We start from the raw sequence: 14,044 nt of genomic DNA, 5'->3' as shown, positions 1-14,044 counted from the left end.
GCTGTCTTCATCAGGTTATAATGACAGCCAAGCTGTCTTCATCAGGTTATAATGACAGCCAAGCTGTCTTCATCAGGCTTTAATGACAGCCAAGCTGTCTTCATCAGGTAAAAATGACAGACAAGCTGTCTTCATCAGGTTATAATGACAGACAAGCTGTCTTCATCAGGCTATAACAACCGCCAAGCTGTCTTCATTAGGTAAAAATGACAGCCAAGCTGTCTTCATCAGGTTATAATGACAGCCAAGCTGTCTTCATCCGGCTTTAATGACAGCCAAGCTGTCTTCATCAGGCCATAATGACAGCCAAGCTGTCTTCATCAGGCTATAATGACAGCCAAGCTGTCTTCATCCGGCTTTAATGACAGCCAAGCTGTCTTCATCCGGCTTTAATGACAGCCAAGCTGTCTACATCAGGCTATAATGACAGCCAAGCTGTCTACATCAGGCTATAACGACAGCCAAGCTGTCTTCATCAGGCTATAATGACAGCCAAGCTGTCTACATCAGGCTATAATGATAGCCAAGCTGTCTTCATCAGGCTATAATGACAGCCAAGCTGTCTTCATCAGGCTATAATGACAGCCAAGCTGTCTTCATCAGGCTATAATGACAGCCAAGCTGTCTTCATCAGGCTATAATGACAGCCAAGCTGTCTTCATCAGGCTATAATGACTAACAACGCGGGTCACTAGTTTATATAGTTTGGAAGGACACACAGGTGTATGCAGTCATGGCCGGGTGTGGCTTGATGTCATTGGATGATTTACAGATATAAATAGAACATGTAAAAAGCACGAATGGATAACATACGATCATAAATACAATTTGGCTACATAGGCCTACAAACATACACAATGAATAGCAAAATCACGATAATCACAAGAATGGCTTCAGATCAAGTCTACGGTGGCTTGCGAAAGTATTCACCCCTCTTGGCATTTTTCCTATTTTGTTGCCTTACAACCTGGAATTAAAATTGATTTTAGGGCGTTTGTATCACTTAATTTTCACAACATGCCTACCACTTTGAAGATGCAAAATATGTTTTATTGTGAAACAAACAAGAAATAAGACAAAAACTAAAGACCTGAGCATGCATAACTATTCACCCCCCACCTTTATTTAACTTGGCAAGTCAGTTAAGAACAAATTCTTATTTTCAATGACGGCCTAGGAACTGTGGGTTAACTGCCTTGTTCAGGGGCAGAATGACAGATTTTTACCTTGTCAGCTCAGGGATTCAATCTTGCAACCTTTCGGTTACTAGTCCAATGCTTTAACCACTAGGCTACCTGCTGTTCTCGGGGTGATGAGAGGTGTTGTGTTTGCACCAGACATAGCGTTTTCATTGATGGCCAAAAAGCTCAATTTCAGTCTCATCTGACCAGTACCTTCTTCCATATGTTTGGGGAGTCTCCCACATGCCTTTTGGCGAACACCAAACACGTTTGCTCATTTTTTTCTGGCCATTCTTCCGTAAAGCCCAGCTCTGTGGAGTGTTCAGCTTAAAGTGGTCCTATGGACAGATACTCCAATCTCGCTGTGGAGCTATGCAGCTCCTTCAGGGTTATCTGTGGTCTCTTTGCTGCCTCTCTGATTAATGCCCTCTTTGCCTGGTCTGTGAGTTTTGGTGGGCGGCCCTCTCTTGGCAGGTTTGTTGTGGTGCCATATTCTTTCAATTTTTTAATAATGGATTTAATGGTGCTCCGTGGGTTGTTCAAAGTTTCTGATATTTTTTTATAACCCAACCCTGATCTGTAGTTCTCCACAACTTTGTCCCTGACCTGTTTGGAGAGCTCCTTGGTCTTCATGGTGCTGCTTGCTTGGTGGTGCCCCTTGCTTAGTGGTGTTGCAGACTCTGGGGCCTTTCAGAACAGGTGTATATATACTGAGATCATGTGACAGATCATGTGACACTTAGATTGCACACAGGTGGACTTTATTTTAACTAATTATGTGACTTCTGAAGGTAATTGTTTGCACCAGATCTTATTTAGGGGCTTCATAGCAAATGGGGTGAATACATATGCACGCACCATTTTTCCGTATTTCTTTTTTGTTGAATTTCTTTAAACAAGTAATTTTTTTCATTTCACTTCATCAATTTGGACTATTTTGTGTATGTCCATTACATGAAATCCAAATAAAAATCAGTTTAAATTACAGGTTGTAATGCAACAAAATAGAAACATGTCAAGGAGGTGAATACTTTTGCACTATATTTTAAGACCGAAGGGAACAATGGTCTTTAAATTAAAGATCCAGGCAGCCTTTTGTTATAACAATAACTTCTCTTCTCAACACATATTATAAGCTGCCAAACGTAAATCTTATAAATATTTAACTTAGCACACACATAAGGACCGACCCCACCACTCTACCCCCTAAATGTTCCATCCGTGAGACATACTCCCCAGGAAAGTGTTACCACAGTAAAAAGCCAGGAGCTCAATGTCTGACAACCCTCAGGGCCTATTGGTTTTAAAGCGGCCTTGCCCTCCTAACTACCAACCACCTCCACTCCTCCCACCTCTCTCCAGATGTCTGGATGGACACTGGGCAGACCCCAGCTTGTCCTCTATTTTTGTGAGATTGAGCACCTATGAAGACTGGGGTAAGATGTTACTTTAGGCTAGATGTTTCCGCACTGTGTGCCTTTAATCTGAGGGAATAAATCATGGAATAAGACAGAACACAATGCTGAAGGCTCCTCTCCAAAAAGGTCAAGAGAGAAAGCAGACATGTACAGTGCTGTACGGAGGTCAGATGCATTTCAAACATACCTCAGTATCCACAGCTGTGTTGTGATAGGTCATTGCCATGGGATGGGTGGGGCCAGAAACAGAAGTGGTCCCCATGGTAACATGATGGGGTACAATTGGCATGGTGAACACCTGGTTGGTGACAGCGAGGAGGGGAGGAGCTGGGGAAGCGATCTGGGGTCCAATCAACAGTCTCGGCTGGAGATGCATCGTAGGAACTGCTGCTGACAAATACCAGATACAGTTAAGAAAGAGGTCTGTCTGTTTTAGCCTTGTCCTAAACCTGGATGTTAGCCATCTCTGAATAACTCATAAGGCATAACAGAGTCAGAAGAGTTGGCTAAAGCACATCCAGGTCTGAGATCATCCTACGTCCCTCTGGGGTCTCCTTCACTCAGTGTACATCACTGTAACATAACTAATTGAATACAGTCAGCGTACATCACTGTAACATAACTAATTGAATACAGTCAGCGTACATCACTGTAACATAACTAATTGAATACAGTCAGCGTACATCACTGTAACATAACTAATTGAATACAGTCAGCGTACATCACTTTTACATAACTAATTGAATACAGTCAGCGTACATCACTTTTACATAACTAATTGAATACAGTCAGCGTACATCATTTTTACATAACTAATTGAATACAGTCAGCGTACATCACTTTTACATAACTAATTGAATACAGTCAGTGTACATCACTGTAACATAACTGACTGAACAGTCAGAGTAGCCAGCATCCTTCAGCTGAGGAACATGTACAATAACTCTTCACAATGTTCATCTCACTGATCAGTCCTGGGTTCAGATAGAATTCGCTTTCTTTCTAATCCAGACTGTAGTCTTTTTTTTCTCATCCGCGATCACTTAGGATGTCAGGTCACCTGTATGGGATACTGACCCCCTATAAACTCATCAACACAACAGATCCAGAGTCAGACTCTTGTTTAGTGCTGAGAGCCTGTCCCTCCCTCAGACACCTTCAGCAGTCCTCCAAGGATCCATTATCCAACATATAAAGCCCTGTCATAGTCACCTTCAAAGCCCTGCCACAGTCACCTTCAAAGCCCTGCCAGTCACATTCAAAGCCCTGCCAGTCACATTCAAAGCCCTGCCAGTCACCTTCAAAGCCCTGGGCCTACTGAAGTCTAATGGAGTGTATTAGGGGCCTACAGAGGAAAACACTCCCATGCTAATTACACTGTAATAATACAAGTAGACCTAAGATCCTACTGAGGTTAAAGGCTTTTAGTCTGGATACTAATGGGCCATGACCCTGCTGCCTCAGAGAGAACTCAGAGAGAATTATAGACAAAAGAGCAGATCTGGTTGGTCAAAAGACCAATTAGTTGAAAAAATATCAGAATTGGGTTGCCTGTGTAAATGCAGCCTCAGATGGATGTACTGTATCTGTTTGATCATTGGTATATAAATGAGAGGTTATGACGGGTGTAGTTGATATGAGTGTGCTCTGTGCTGACGTTCATGAAATATACGTTTTAAAACAACAATATTTCTACAGTGGTTTTTAAAGTCTGTCCTCAAGGATCCTGCATGGTATGCACTGGTCATACACTGGACATTGTGTTACATTTGATGTAGTCTCTGCTGAGTCCCCAACAACCGGATGTTCTGAATTCAGAGGAAATGGAAAGAGAGCCTGTGACATAACTTCCGCTTTTGGATGTTAAAAAGGCAAAACTTTACTGGATTGGTTGAACAGTGCAGAAGATAACCTCCACCAACGTTTTTTTTTTTGTTCTTGTATGTAGGGGATCTAGTTTCAGGCGTTTATTTTGCTGCTACGTTAGGTTACATTTGAGGAGAAGCCAGTAGCTTTCTTTGTACAGCAGACACTGTTTTGAGGACACCTTGTGGTCAATAACAACAGGTGCAGTCATAGGAGTTACAAATACACATACTATTTTTCATTTTGTTCACAGAATGTTGTTTCAGCTTTTCATTACCTTACAAATACCATTATGTACTGTAACAAGGCAACAGTAAACCCGTCAACCCCTACAAATGCTGCAAAATCTCATTTGCGGCAGAGTTTATAGGTCCTTATGGGGAACCTTTCTGTCATGAAAATATGCATATATGTGCAAAATTACATGATGGTAGCTCAAACGGGGCAAGAGATATGCTTGTTCAAAGTTAGCAATTCCAGATGATTACTATAGCAAGACGCATCATTCACCCAAGTTTCGTCAAAATCAGGACAGTGGGGTCTGAGATATTGCATGTGACTAACATAGTACGAACGGAGACAGATCCATAGCCCCCCCCCCCAGGAAGCCATAGAACCTGAATTACTTGAGTGATAAGACCCACCAATATAAAGGGGCATTCGTCACAAAAAAGACTGTGCAGAACACTATTCAAACCCCTCCAAATAATAGTAGACATACTAAATACTATTTCATTGTACGATAACACTAGAGTAAAGTTAAAGTATGAAAGTTCAGAATCTCACCAGTAGAGGGTGCAGTAGCATGCAGTGGATCCTTGATCACTGAGACCACAGTCTGCAGGCTAACGGGCTGGATGACAATGGTCCTGGTTTTGACAGGAGGGGCCAAGGGTTGGGTGAGGAGGACAGAGGGGGGAAGTTTGGGCTGAATGGACACCCTCTGGTTTGGGTGGGCGGGTCGCTTGGCTGGTGGGAAAAGAGTAAGAGAATAAGTAAATAAGGCACTGAGATGCAGTGCCTTAGACCGCTGCGCCACTCGGGAGGCCCCTGGTTAATACAGGGGTGAACTATGATTCAACTAAACAGACACTTTCAATTATTTTTTTCTAGATATCCACCATATTGTGACATGTACATCAAAGAGACGTTTCACCTCTGGGAGATGGGCTGACTCGCTTGTTTATTTTCTTTTCAGGAGACACCATAGTCGGTAAAGGCTGCATAGACACATCATCTTCCTGCTGGTAGGCATAGGCATGCACAAGACAGAAGTTAGTGAGAGTAGTCAGTGCTTCGCCTACTATTTACACATAGGGGGAGAGTGTTGAGCGAATTGAAATCTTACTTTCAAGGATAGTGGTGACAGTGAGGAGGTATCACTAACCGCAGATCCAAATGATAGGGAGGACCCAGGCACTCCTACATCTGCCAATGAAACAATTAGAACTCAATTCAATTGACAAGCAGGGGCATGACATTGCCGATCCTCTTTCACTTCCTGTGTGATTGACCTTACAACACAGTTTGGGGGCCTCACAGGTGCAGCCTTCCCACGCCCAAGACAGCCACCTAATCTCTACTGACTAGGGCAGGGATGGGCCCTTTTGTAGGCCCACGGAGTGACGTGTGTGTGTGTATGTGTATGTGTAGTGTGTGTGTGTGTGTGTGTGTGTGTGTGTGTGTGTGTGTGTGTGTGTGTGTGTGTGTGTGTGTGTGCGTGTGTGCGTATAATGGGAAATGATTTGATTAATTATTTTCTTGTATATTATTTACTGTTAATATGGATTGATATGTAATAAACTTGATGGTACAGTATGTGCGGGTAGATGCAGACAAACGCATTCCCTTGGGGGAAGGGAAACAGTACATAACTTATGTCTCGTGGGTTTCATAACCACATTTTTATAACAATTCAATAACGATGAGCCGGGAGACCCCCATGATGTTCTGCGGCACACCCCCAATACGCCACATCTCCTCCCCTCCTACTTAAATTGTTCCCATTATGAACAACATTCCTGAGAAGATGACTGTGAGCCCCTAGGCGGCGACCAGTGGATCAGGGTGTCACCGAGTCACAGTTCTGGACCACTCATGACTGACTGGGGGTTCTGTCGGTGTTGCATTACTCAACAGTAACTGATCTGTGTGTCACGTCCTGACCAGTAAAGGGGTTATTTGTTATTATAGTTTGGTCAGGATGTGGCAGGGGGTATTTGTTTAGAGTGTTTCAGGGTTTGTTGGGCTATGTGTTTCGGTAGAGGGGTGTTTGTTTAGAGTGTTCCGGGTTTTTGGTTATGTTCTATGTTAGTATATTTCTATGTTCTGGTCTAGTCTTTTTAGTTCTATGTTTAGGGTTATTGGATGGACCTTCAATTGGAGGCAGCTGTTCCTCGTTGCCTCTGATTGAAGGTCCTATATAGAGAGGTGTTTTTGTAATGGGTTTTGTGGGAAGTTGTTTTTGCACTGTTGTGTTAGCCTGCAATACTGTTTGTTCGTTCGTTCGTTCGTTCGTTTTCTTGTTTTGTAAGTGTTCTAATAAAAGTTAATATGAGCACTCAACCCGCTGCGCCTTGGTCAAATTTATACAACGACCGTTACAGAACTTCCCACCACCAACGGACCAAGCAGCGTGGTAAGGAGCTAGAAAGGAGTTATTGTGAGTCGTGGACTTGGGAGGAGATTTTAGCCGGAGAGGGACCATGGAGGAAGGCTGGAGAGGACCGGGACTGTTATATTGGAACACGACTGGCATGGAAGCCTGAGAGGCAGCCCCAATAATTATTTTGGGGGGGGGCACACGGGTAGTTTGGCTGGGCCAGGGTTAAGCCCCAAGTCAACTCCCAGTGCTTACCGGAGGCAGCATGTTACTGGTCAGGCCCCGTGCTATGGGGTGATGCGCACGGCGTCGAGGCCGAGCATTCACAGGCCGGTGTGCGCGGTGCCAGCGTCCCGCATTTGCCAGGGGGAAGTGGGCATCCAGCCAGTAAGGGTGGTGCCAGTACTGCGCTCGAGACCGCCAGTGCGCCTTCACGGCCCAGTGTATCCTGTTCCCGCTCCTCGCAATAGCCCTGAGGTGCGTGTATCCAGTCTGGCGTCTCCAAAGCCAGCACTACGCACCAGGCCTTCAGTGTGTCAGCCTAGTCCAGGATGTCCTGTTCCCGCTCCTCGCACTAGCCTTGGGGTGCGTGTCTCCAATCTGGTACCTCCACTACCAGCACCACGCACCAGGCCTCCAGTGCGTCAGCCCAGTCCAACTCGTCCTGTTCCGGCTCCTCGCACTAGCCCTGAGGTGCGTGTTTCCAGTCTGGCACCTCCAAAGCCAGCATCACGCACCAGGCCTCCAGTGCATCAGCCCAGTTCAGCACGTCCTATTCCTGCTCCTCGCACTAGCCTTGGGGTGTGTGTTTCCAGTCTGGCACTTCCAAAGCCAGCACCACGCACCGGGCTTTCAGTGTGCAATCCTCGTCCAGAGTGTCCGGCGACAGTGCCCCGTCCAGAGTGTCCGGCGACAGTGCCCCATCTAGAGCTTCCGGCAACAGTACCCCGTAGAGAGACGGCCCACAGTCCGGAACCGAGTGAGACGGCCTACAGTCCGGAACCGAGAGAGACGGCCTACAGTCCGGAACCGAGAGAGACGGCCTACAGTCCGGAACCGAGAGAGACGGCCTACAGTCCGGAACCGAGAGAGACGGCCTACAGTCCGGAACCGAGAGAGACGGCCTACAGTCCGGAACCGAGAGAGACGGACTACAGTCCGGAGCCGAGAGAGTCGCCCTACAGTCCAGAATCGGCGCAGCGAGAGTCGCCCTACAGTCCGGAATCGGCGCAGCGAGAGTCGCCCTACAGTCCGGAATCGGCGCAGCGAGAGTCGCCCTACAGTCCGGAATCGGCGCAGCCAGAGACGCGCTTCGGCCCGAGGTCTACAGCGACACGCTTCAGCCCGTATTCAGCGGGGGTGGACAGGTTAGGTGGTGGACTAAGGCCAGAGCCTGAGCCACCTCCACAGTAGGAGGATTGGGGAGGGGGGGGTGGTGTAGCACGGGAACCGTCGGTGACGGTAGTCACCCTCCCTTCCCTCCCTCTAGTTGGGGGGTTTATTTTTGTGTTTATTTTTTGTGTGAGGTGCATCCGGGGTCTATACCTTTGGGGCGGGGGGTACTGTCACGTCCTGACCAGTAAAGGGGTTATTTGTTATTATAGTTTGGTCAGGACGTGGCAGGGGGTATTTGTTTAGAGTGTTTCGGGATTTGTTGGGCTATGTATTTAGGTAGAGGGGTGTTTGTTTAGAGTGTTCCGGGGTTTTTGGTTATGTTCTATGTTAGTATATTTCTATGTTCTGGTCTAGTCTTTTTAGTTCTATGTTTAGGGTTATTGGATGGACCTTCAATTGGAGGCAGCTGTTCCTCGTTGCCTCTGATTGAAGGTCCTATATAGAGGGGTGTTTTTGTAATGAGTTTTGTGGGAAGTAGTTTTTTCACTGCTGTGTTAGCCTGCAATACCGTTCGTTCGTTTTTCTTGTTTTGTTTTTGTAAGTGTTCTAATAAAAGTTAATATGAGCACTCAACCCGCTGCGCCTTGGTCCAATATATACAACGACCGTTACACTGTGTGCCTTTTCCAGACGTTCTCTGCCGTTGGACAGTGTAGGCCACAGGACCAGTCTGAGCAATGACTGTAGCAATAATCCACTTTGGTCCGTTGAGGTAGTTCCTAGCTAAGGATGAAATAGTATGTTTTTAATGAAAATATGTCAATCGTTATTTGAATATGTTGGTAACCCGTTGTATAAAAATGATAATGTCCGAGAAGCCAGTGTTTGGAGGATATATTGGCACGATTTGCCGGCCCGAGGCGAACCGTGCCAATATATCCTCCAAACACCGGCTTCTCGGGCATTATCATTTAACTAAGACAGTTCTCCAGGATTGAGGCTCTGTCATTTCCTTTCAGTTCACAATATTTGACTCGACTCTCCTGTCGACGTTTTGAGGCTTGAGGAGGTCAAAGCTCATGAGTAGCGATGCAGGCGAAGACTTGCGTGCAATGTGTTCCTGTAGGATAGCAGGATGCTGTGCAAGCGTTGGTGCAGTGTCCCTTGACCTTGAGACGCTTTAAGGCATGTTTCATGGTCTGTATGAATCTCTCCGCCAGCCCGTTAGTTGATGGATGTTACGGTGTGGACCTGATGAGTTCGCCATTCACCTGTGGGAACGTGGCCATTTCTTGGGACAGGAGCTGCGGTCCGTTGTCGCTAACGAGTTGGAGTGGCGATCCGAACCGTCTAAACACTTCTCCAAGCTTCTCGATTGTCTTCTCTGCCCTAGTAGATCTCATGATGGTGGGCCTCCCGAGTGGTGCAGCGGTATAAGGCACTGCATCGCAGTGCTAGAGGCATCACTACAGACCCGGTTTCGATCCCAGGCTATGTAGCAGCCGGCCGCGACCGGGAGACACAAGAGGCAGCTCACAATTGTTAGGGAGGAGTTTTGCTGGCCAGGATGTCCTTGTCCCATCGCCCTCTAGCGACTCCTTATGGCGGGCCGGGTGCATGCACGCTGACTTTGGTCGCCAGTTGTACTGTGTTTCCTCCGATGCATTGGTGCGGCTGGCTTCCGGGTTAAGCGAGCAATGTGTCAAGAAGCAGTGGAGGACGCATGGCTCTCGAGCTTCGCCTCTCCCGAGTCTGTACGGGAGTTGCAGCGATGGGACAAGACCGTATTTCACGAAATTGGGGAGAAAGTAAAAAATAGAAGAAAAAAAATAAATCTCATGATGGCAACCTCTGGCCACTTGCTATGAGCAGCCACGTCCACGAGAAACAGTCTTCGAATGAACCTGTGAATTCTATGTGTATGCATTGCCACGCCTCCTCCGGCCAATCCCACGGATGAAGAGGTGCAAGTTAAGGTACCTCGCGAACCTTCTGACATGAGGAACATATTTTCGCTTTCACCTGAATGCTTCCATCCAATCCAGGCCACCAGAAGTAGCTTTGTGCGATTTCCTTCATGCAAACCACAATGACCTGAGTGTAGCTGATGCAACACTGGTTTCCACAGCGATGGCGGAATGATAACTCTCCTCCGCCACAGCAGATGTCCACTGTACTGACAGCTCAGTTGTCTTGGAAAGGTAAGGTTTCAGTTCCGTAGCATCTCCTGCAACTTTAACTTTGATGATAATGTCCATCACTTCAGGTAACACCGGGTCATTTCTGGTGTTTCTCCGCACTTGTGTTGAAGTGACTGGTGTGTTTTCCACTTGTCTGAAGTAGAAGATGTCCACTTGGTGTGACTCTGGCTTGACCACAGGTAGTGGTAACCTGGAAAGTTCATCTGCATTATAGTGCAGTTCTGCAGTGCAGACTTGCGGTACTTGATGTCCTAGGTGTGTGCTGACAACAACAAAGCCCACCTTTGCATTCTGCTTGCAGCAAGTGACGGAATCCCAGTATGCGTTCCTAGAAATCCACTCAAGATCTGATCTATCGTCCTCTGGAACAGTGCTGGTGCACTTTGGATTCCAAACGGTAGACGACAGAACCTGGAGAGCCCACTGTGTGTCACAACGGTCAGCAGCTCCATTGACTTTTCATCCACATGCATCCGCAAATAGGCTTGGCAGAGATCAATTTCCTGAACTTTTGACCCCAGCTAAACCGACGAAAAGGTTGTTGATGTGTGATACCGGAAACTACTCAGTGAACAACACAGGGTTAACTGTGACTTTAAAATGTATGTCTAAGTATCATATACTGCTCAAAAAAATAAAGGGAACACTTAAACAACACATCCTAGATCTGAATGAAAGAAAAAATCTTATTAAATACTTTTTCCTTTACATAGTTGAATGTGCTGACAACAAAATCACACAAAAATAATCAATGGAAATCCAATTTATCAACCAATGGAGGTCTGGATTTGGAGATACACTCAAAATTAAAGTGGAAAACCACACTACAGGCTGATCCAACTTTGATGTAATGTCCTTAAAACAAGTCAAAATGAGGCTCAGTAGTGTGTGTGGCCTCCACGTGCCTGTATGACCTCCCTACAACGCCTGGGCATGCTCCTGATGAGGTGGCGGCTGGTCTCCTGAGGGATCTCCTCCCAGACCTGGACTAAAGCATCCGCCCTCTCCTGGACAGTCTGTGGTGCAACGTGGCGTTGGTGGATGGAGCGAGACATGATGTCCCAGATGTGCTCAATTGGATTCAGGTCTGGGGAACGGGCGGGCCAGTCCATAGCATCAATGCCTTCCTTTTGCAGGAACTGCTGACACACTCCAGCCACATGAGGTCTAGCATTGTCTTGCATTAGGAGGAACCCAGGGCCAACTGCACCAGCATATGGTCTCACAAGGGGTCTGAGGATCTCATCTCGGTACCTAATGGCAGGCAGGCTACCTTTGGCGAGCACATGGAGGGCTGTGCGGCTCCCCAAAGAAATGCCACCCCACACCATGACTGACCCACCGCCAAACCGGTCATGCTGGAGGATGTTGCAGGCAGCAGAACGTTCTCCACGGCGTCTCCAGACTCTGTCACGTCTGTCACGTGCTCAGTGTGAACCTGCTTTCATCTGTGAAGAGCACAGGGCGCCAGTGGAGAATTTGCCAATCTTGGTGTTCTCTGGCAAATGCCAAACATCCTGCACGGTGTTGGGCTGTAAGCACAACCCCCACCTGTGGAAGTCGGGTCCTCATACCACCCTCATGGAGTCTGTTTCTAACCGTTTGAGCAGACACATGCACATTTGTGGCCTGCTGGAGGTCATTTTGCAGGGCTCTGGCAGTGCTTCTCCTGCTCCACCTTGCACAAAGGCGGAGGTAGCGGTCCTGTTGCTGGGTTGTTGCCCTCCTACGGCCTCCTCCACGTCTCCTGATGTACTGGCCTGTCTCCTAGTAGCGCCTCCATGCTCTGGACACTACGCTGACAGACATAGCAAACCTTCTTGCCACAGCTCGCATTGATGTGCCATCCTGGGTGAGCTGCACTACCTGAGCCACTTGTGTGGGTTGTAGACTCCGTCTCATGCTACCACTAGAGTGAAAGCACCGCCAGCATTCAAAAGTGACCAAAACATCAGCCAGGAAGCATAGGAACTGAGAAGTGGTCTGTGGTCCCCACCTGTAGAACCACTCCTTTATTGCGGGTGTCTTGCTAATTGCCTATAATTTCCACCTGTTGTCTATTCCATTCGCACAACAGCATGTGAAATTTATTGTCAATCAGTGTTGCTTCCTAAGTGGACAGTTTGATTTCACAGAAGTGTGATTGACTTGGAGTTACATTGTGTTGTTTAAGTGTTCCCTTTATTTTTTTGAGCAGTGTATTTATTTAAGTAGTTTTCTATAATTATCTGTTGCAAGTACTGATGTTCCTGTTTAACTGCCAGTATTAAATGTCTGCCAGTATTAAATGTCTGCCAGTATTAAATGTCTGCCAGTGTTGAATGTTATGGTTAAAGTTTGATGCCAGACTGGATTTGAGGACACACTCATAATGTACAGGTAACATAACGTGTCTTAATTGGGCGTTGGGTCACCACGAGCAACCAGAACAGCTTCAATGCGCCTTCGCCTAGATTCTACAAGTGTCTGGAACTCTACTGGAGGGATGTGACGCCATTCTTTCGTGAGAAATTCCATAATTTGGTATTTTGTTGGTGGTGGAAAATGCTGTCTCAGGTGCCAATCCAGAGTCTCCCATAAGTGTTCAGTTGGGTTGAGATCTGGTGATTGAGCCACACACACACCCTTTAAACCCCCTATGCTCCTTTGAGACGCATCTTAAAAAGTCACTGAGATCTCTACTTCTAGTCTGGTAGCCAAAATAACGGGCAACTGGGCATTTTTATGCATGATGGGATGTTAATTGCCTAATTAACTCAGGAACCACACCTTCCTTCAATATACTTTGTATCGCTCATTTACTCAGGTGTTTCATTTATTTAGGCAGTTACCTGCATCTGTGACACTGTGTGATTCTGTAGCAGCCTATATTGTGACTTCCTACAAGCCTCTCAGGCTGGTGTTTACAGAACATTTGGTGCAGTGTGATTAATATATTTGGGCCTTCTCAGAGACATTTTCTTTGCTTCGGCTCTGGATGTGTTCTCTCTGAAATCTTACTATAAACCGGATATATTGTTTTATTTATATTATCAACAAATGCTCTCCTTTCTGTTCACCGGAAAATCCCCTTTACGGTGTGGGTGTGTGTTTCCTGTATGAGATTTGAATCTATTACCAGGAAGACACAGGGTTCCAGTAGGGGTTCTCATGGTTGGCTACACTCAGCCTACTTTGCCTTGGCTTGGCTATTATAGTTAAACTGAAAGTGATGCAATCCTGGCGATTTTTACCTGTGCAGCAACCGTCAGTATCTCCACTGGCGAAGGATCTCCATTGTAACAGATTAATGTCATTCACCTGAGAAACATGCAGTCTGTTAGCTGTCACTTTCAGTCACTAAGACTAATTGTAGGTTAGGCAACTACTACTACCAATAATTGTAGATGTAGCCTAGTAGGATAATAACACATAGCATTACATGGAGGGGTAATGTGGTGT

The 14,044-nt window shown here is 46.4% G+C and overlaps 1 protein-coding gene across 8 annotated transcripts in view; it reads right to left on the bottom strand.

Annotated features, from left to right (window-relative positions):
- LOC106599111 (cyclic AMP-dependent transcription factor ATF-6 alpha) overlaps nucleotides 1-14,044 on the bottom strand; it is a 67,780-nt gene that overhangs the window by 52,926 nt on the left and 810 nt on the right. For 4 of the 8 annotated variants that reach the window (XM_045714567.2, XM_082973305.1, XM_082973308.1 and 1 more), the window contains exons 3-7: nucleotides 13,837-13,903; nucleotides 5,814-5,893; nucleotides 5,622-5,709; nucleotides 5,252-5,434; nucleotides 2,787-2,986 (exon numbers count right to left, since the gene is read on the bottom strand). In XM_045714567.2, coding sequence (XP_045570523.1) covers nucleotides 2,787-2,986; nucleotides 5,252-5,434; nucleotides 5,622-5,709; nucleotides 5,814-5,893; nucleotides 13,837-13,903 — 618 coding nt within the window. The remainder of the gene's footprint in view (nucleotides 1-2,786; nucleotides 2,987-5,251; nucleotides 5,435-5,621; nucleotides 5,710-5,813; nucleotides 5,894-13,836; nucleotides 13,904-14,044) is intronic. The other 4 variants (XM_082973306.1, XM_045714572.2, XM_082973307.1 and 1 more) reach the window with 4 other exon arrangements.

This window comes from Salmo salar, chromosome 03 (genome assembly GCF_965601325.2).
Source record: "Salmo salar chromosome 03, fSalSal1, whole genome shotgun sequence".
Taxonomy (NCBI): Eukaryota; Metazoa; Chordata; class Actinopteri; order Salmoniformes; family Salmonidae; genus Salmo; species Salmo salar.
Note: the sequence above shows the minus strand (reverse complement) of the source record. Positions and strands in the feature narration are given on the sequence as shown.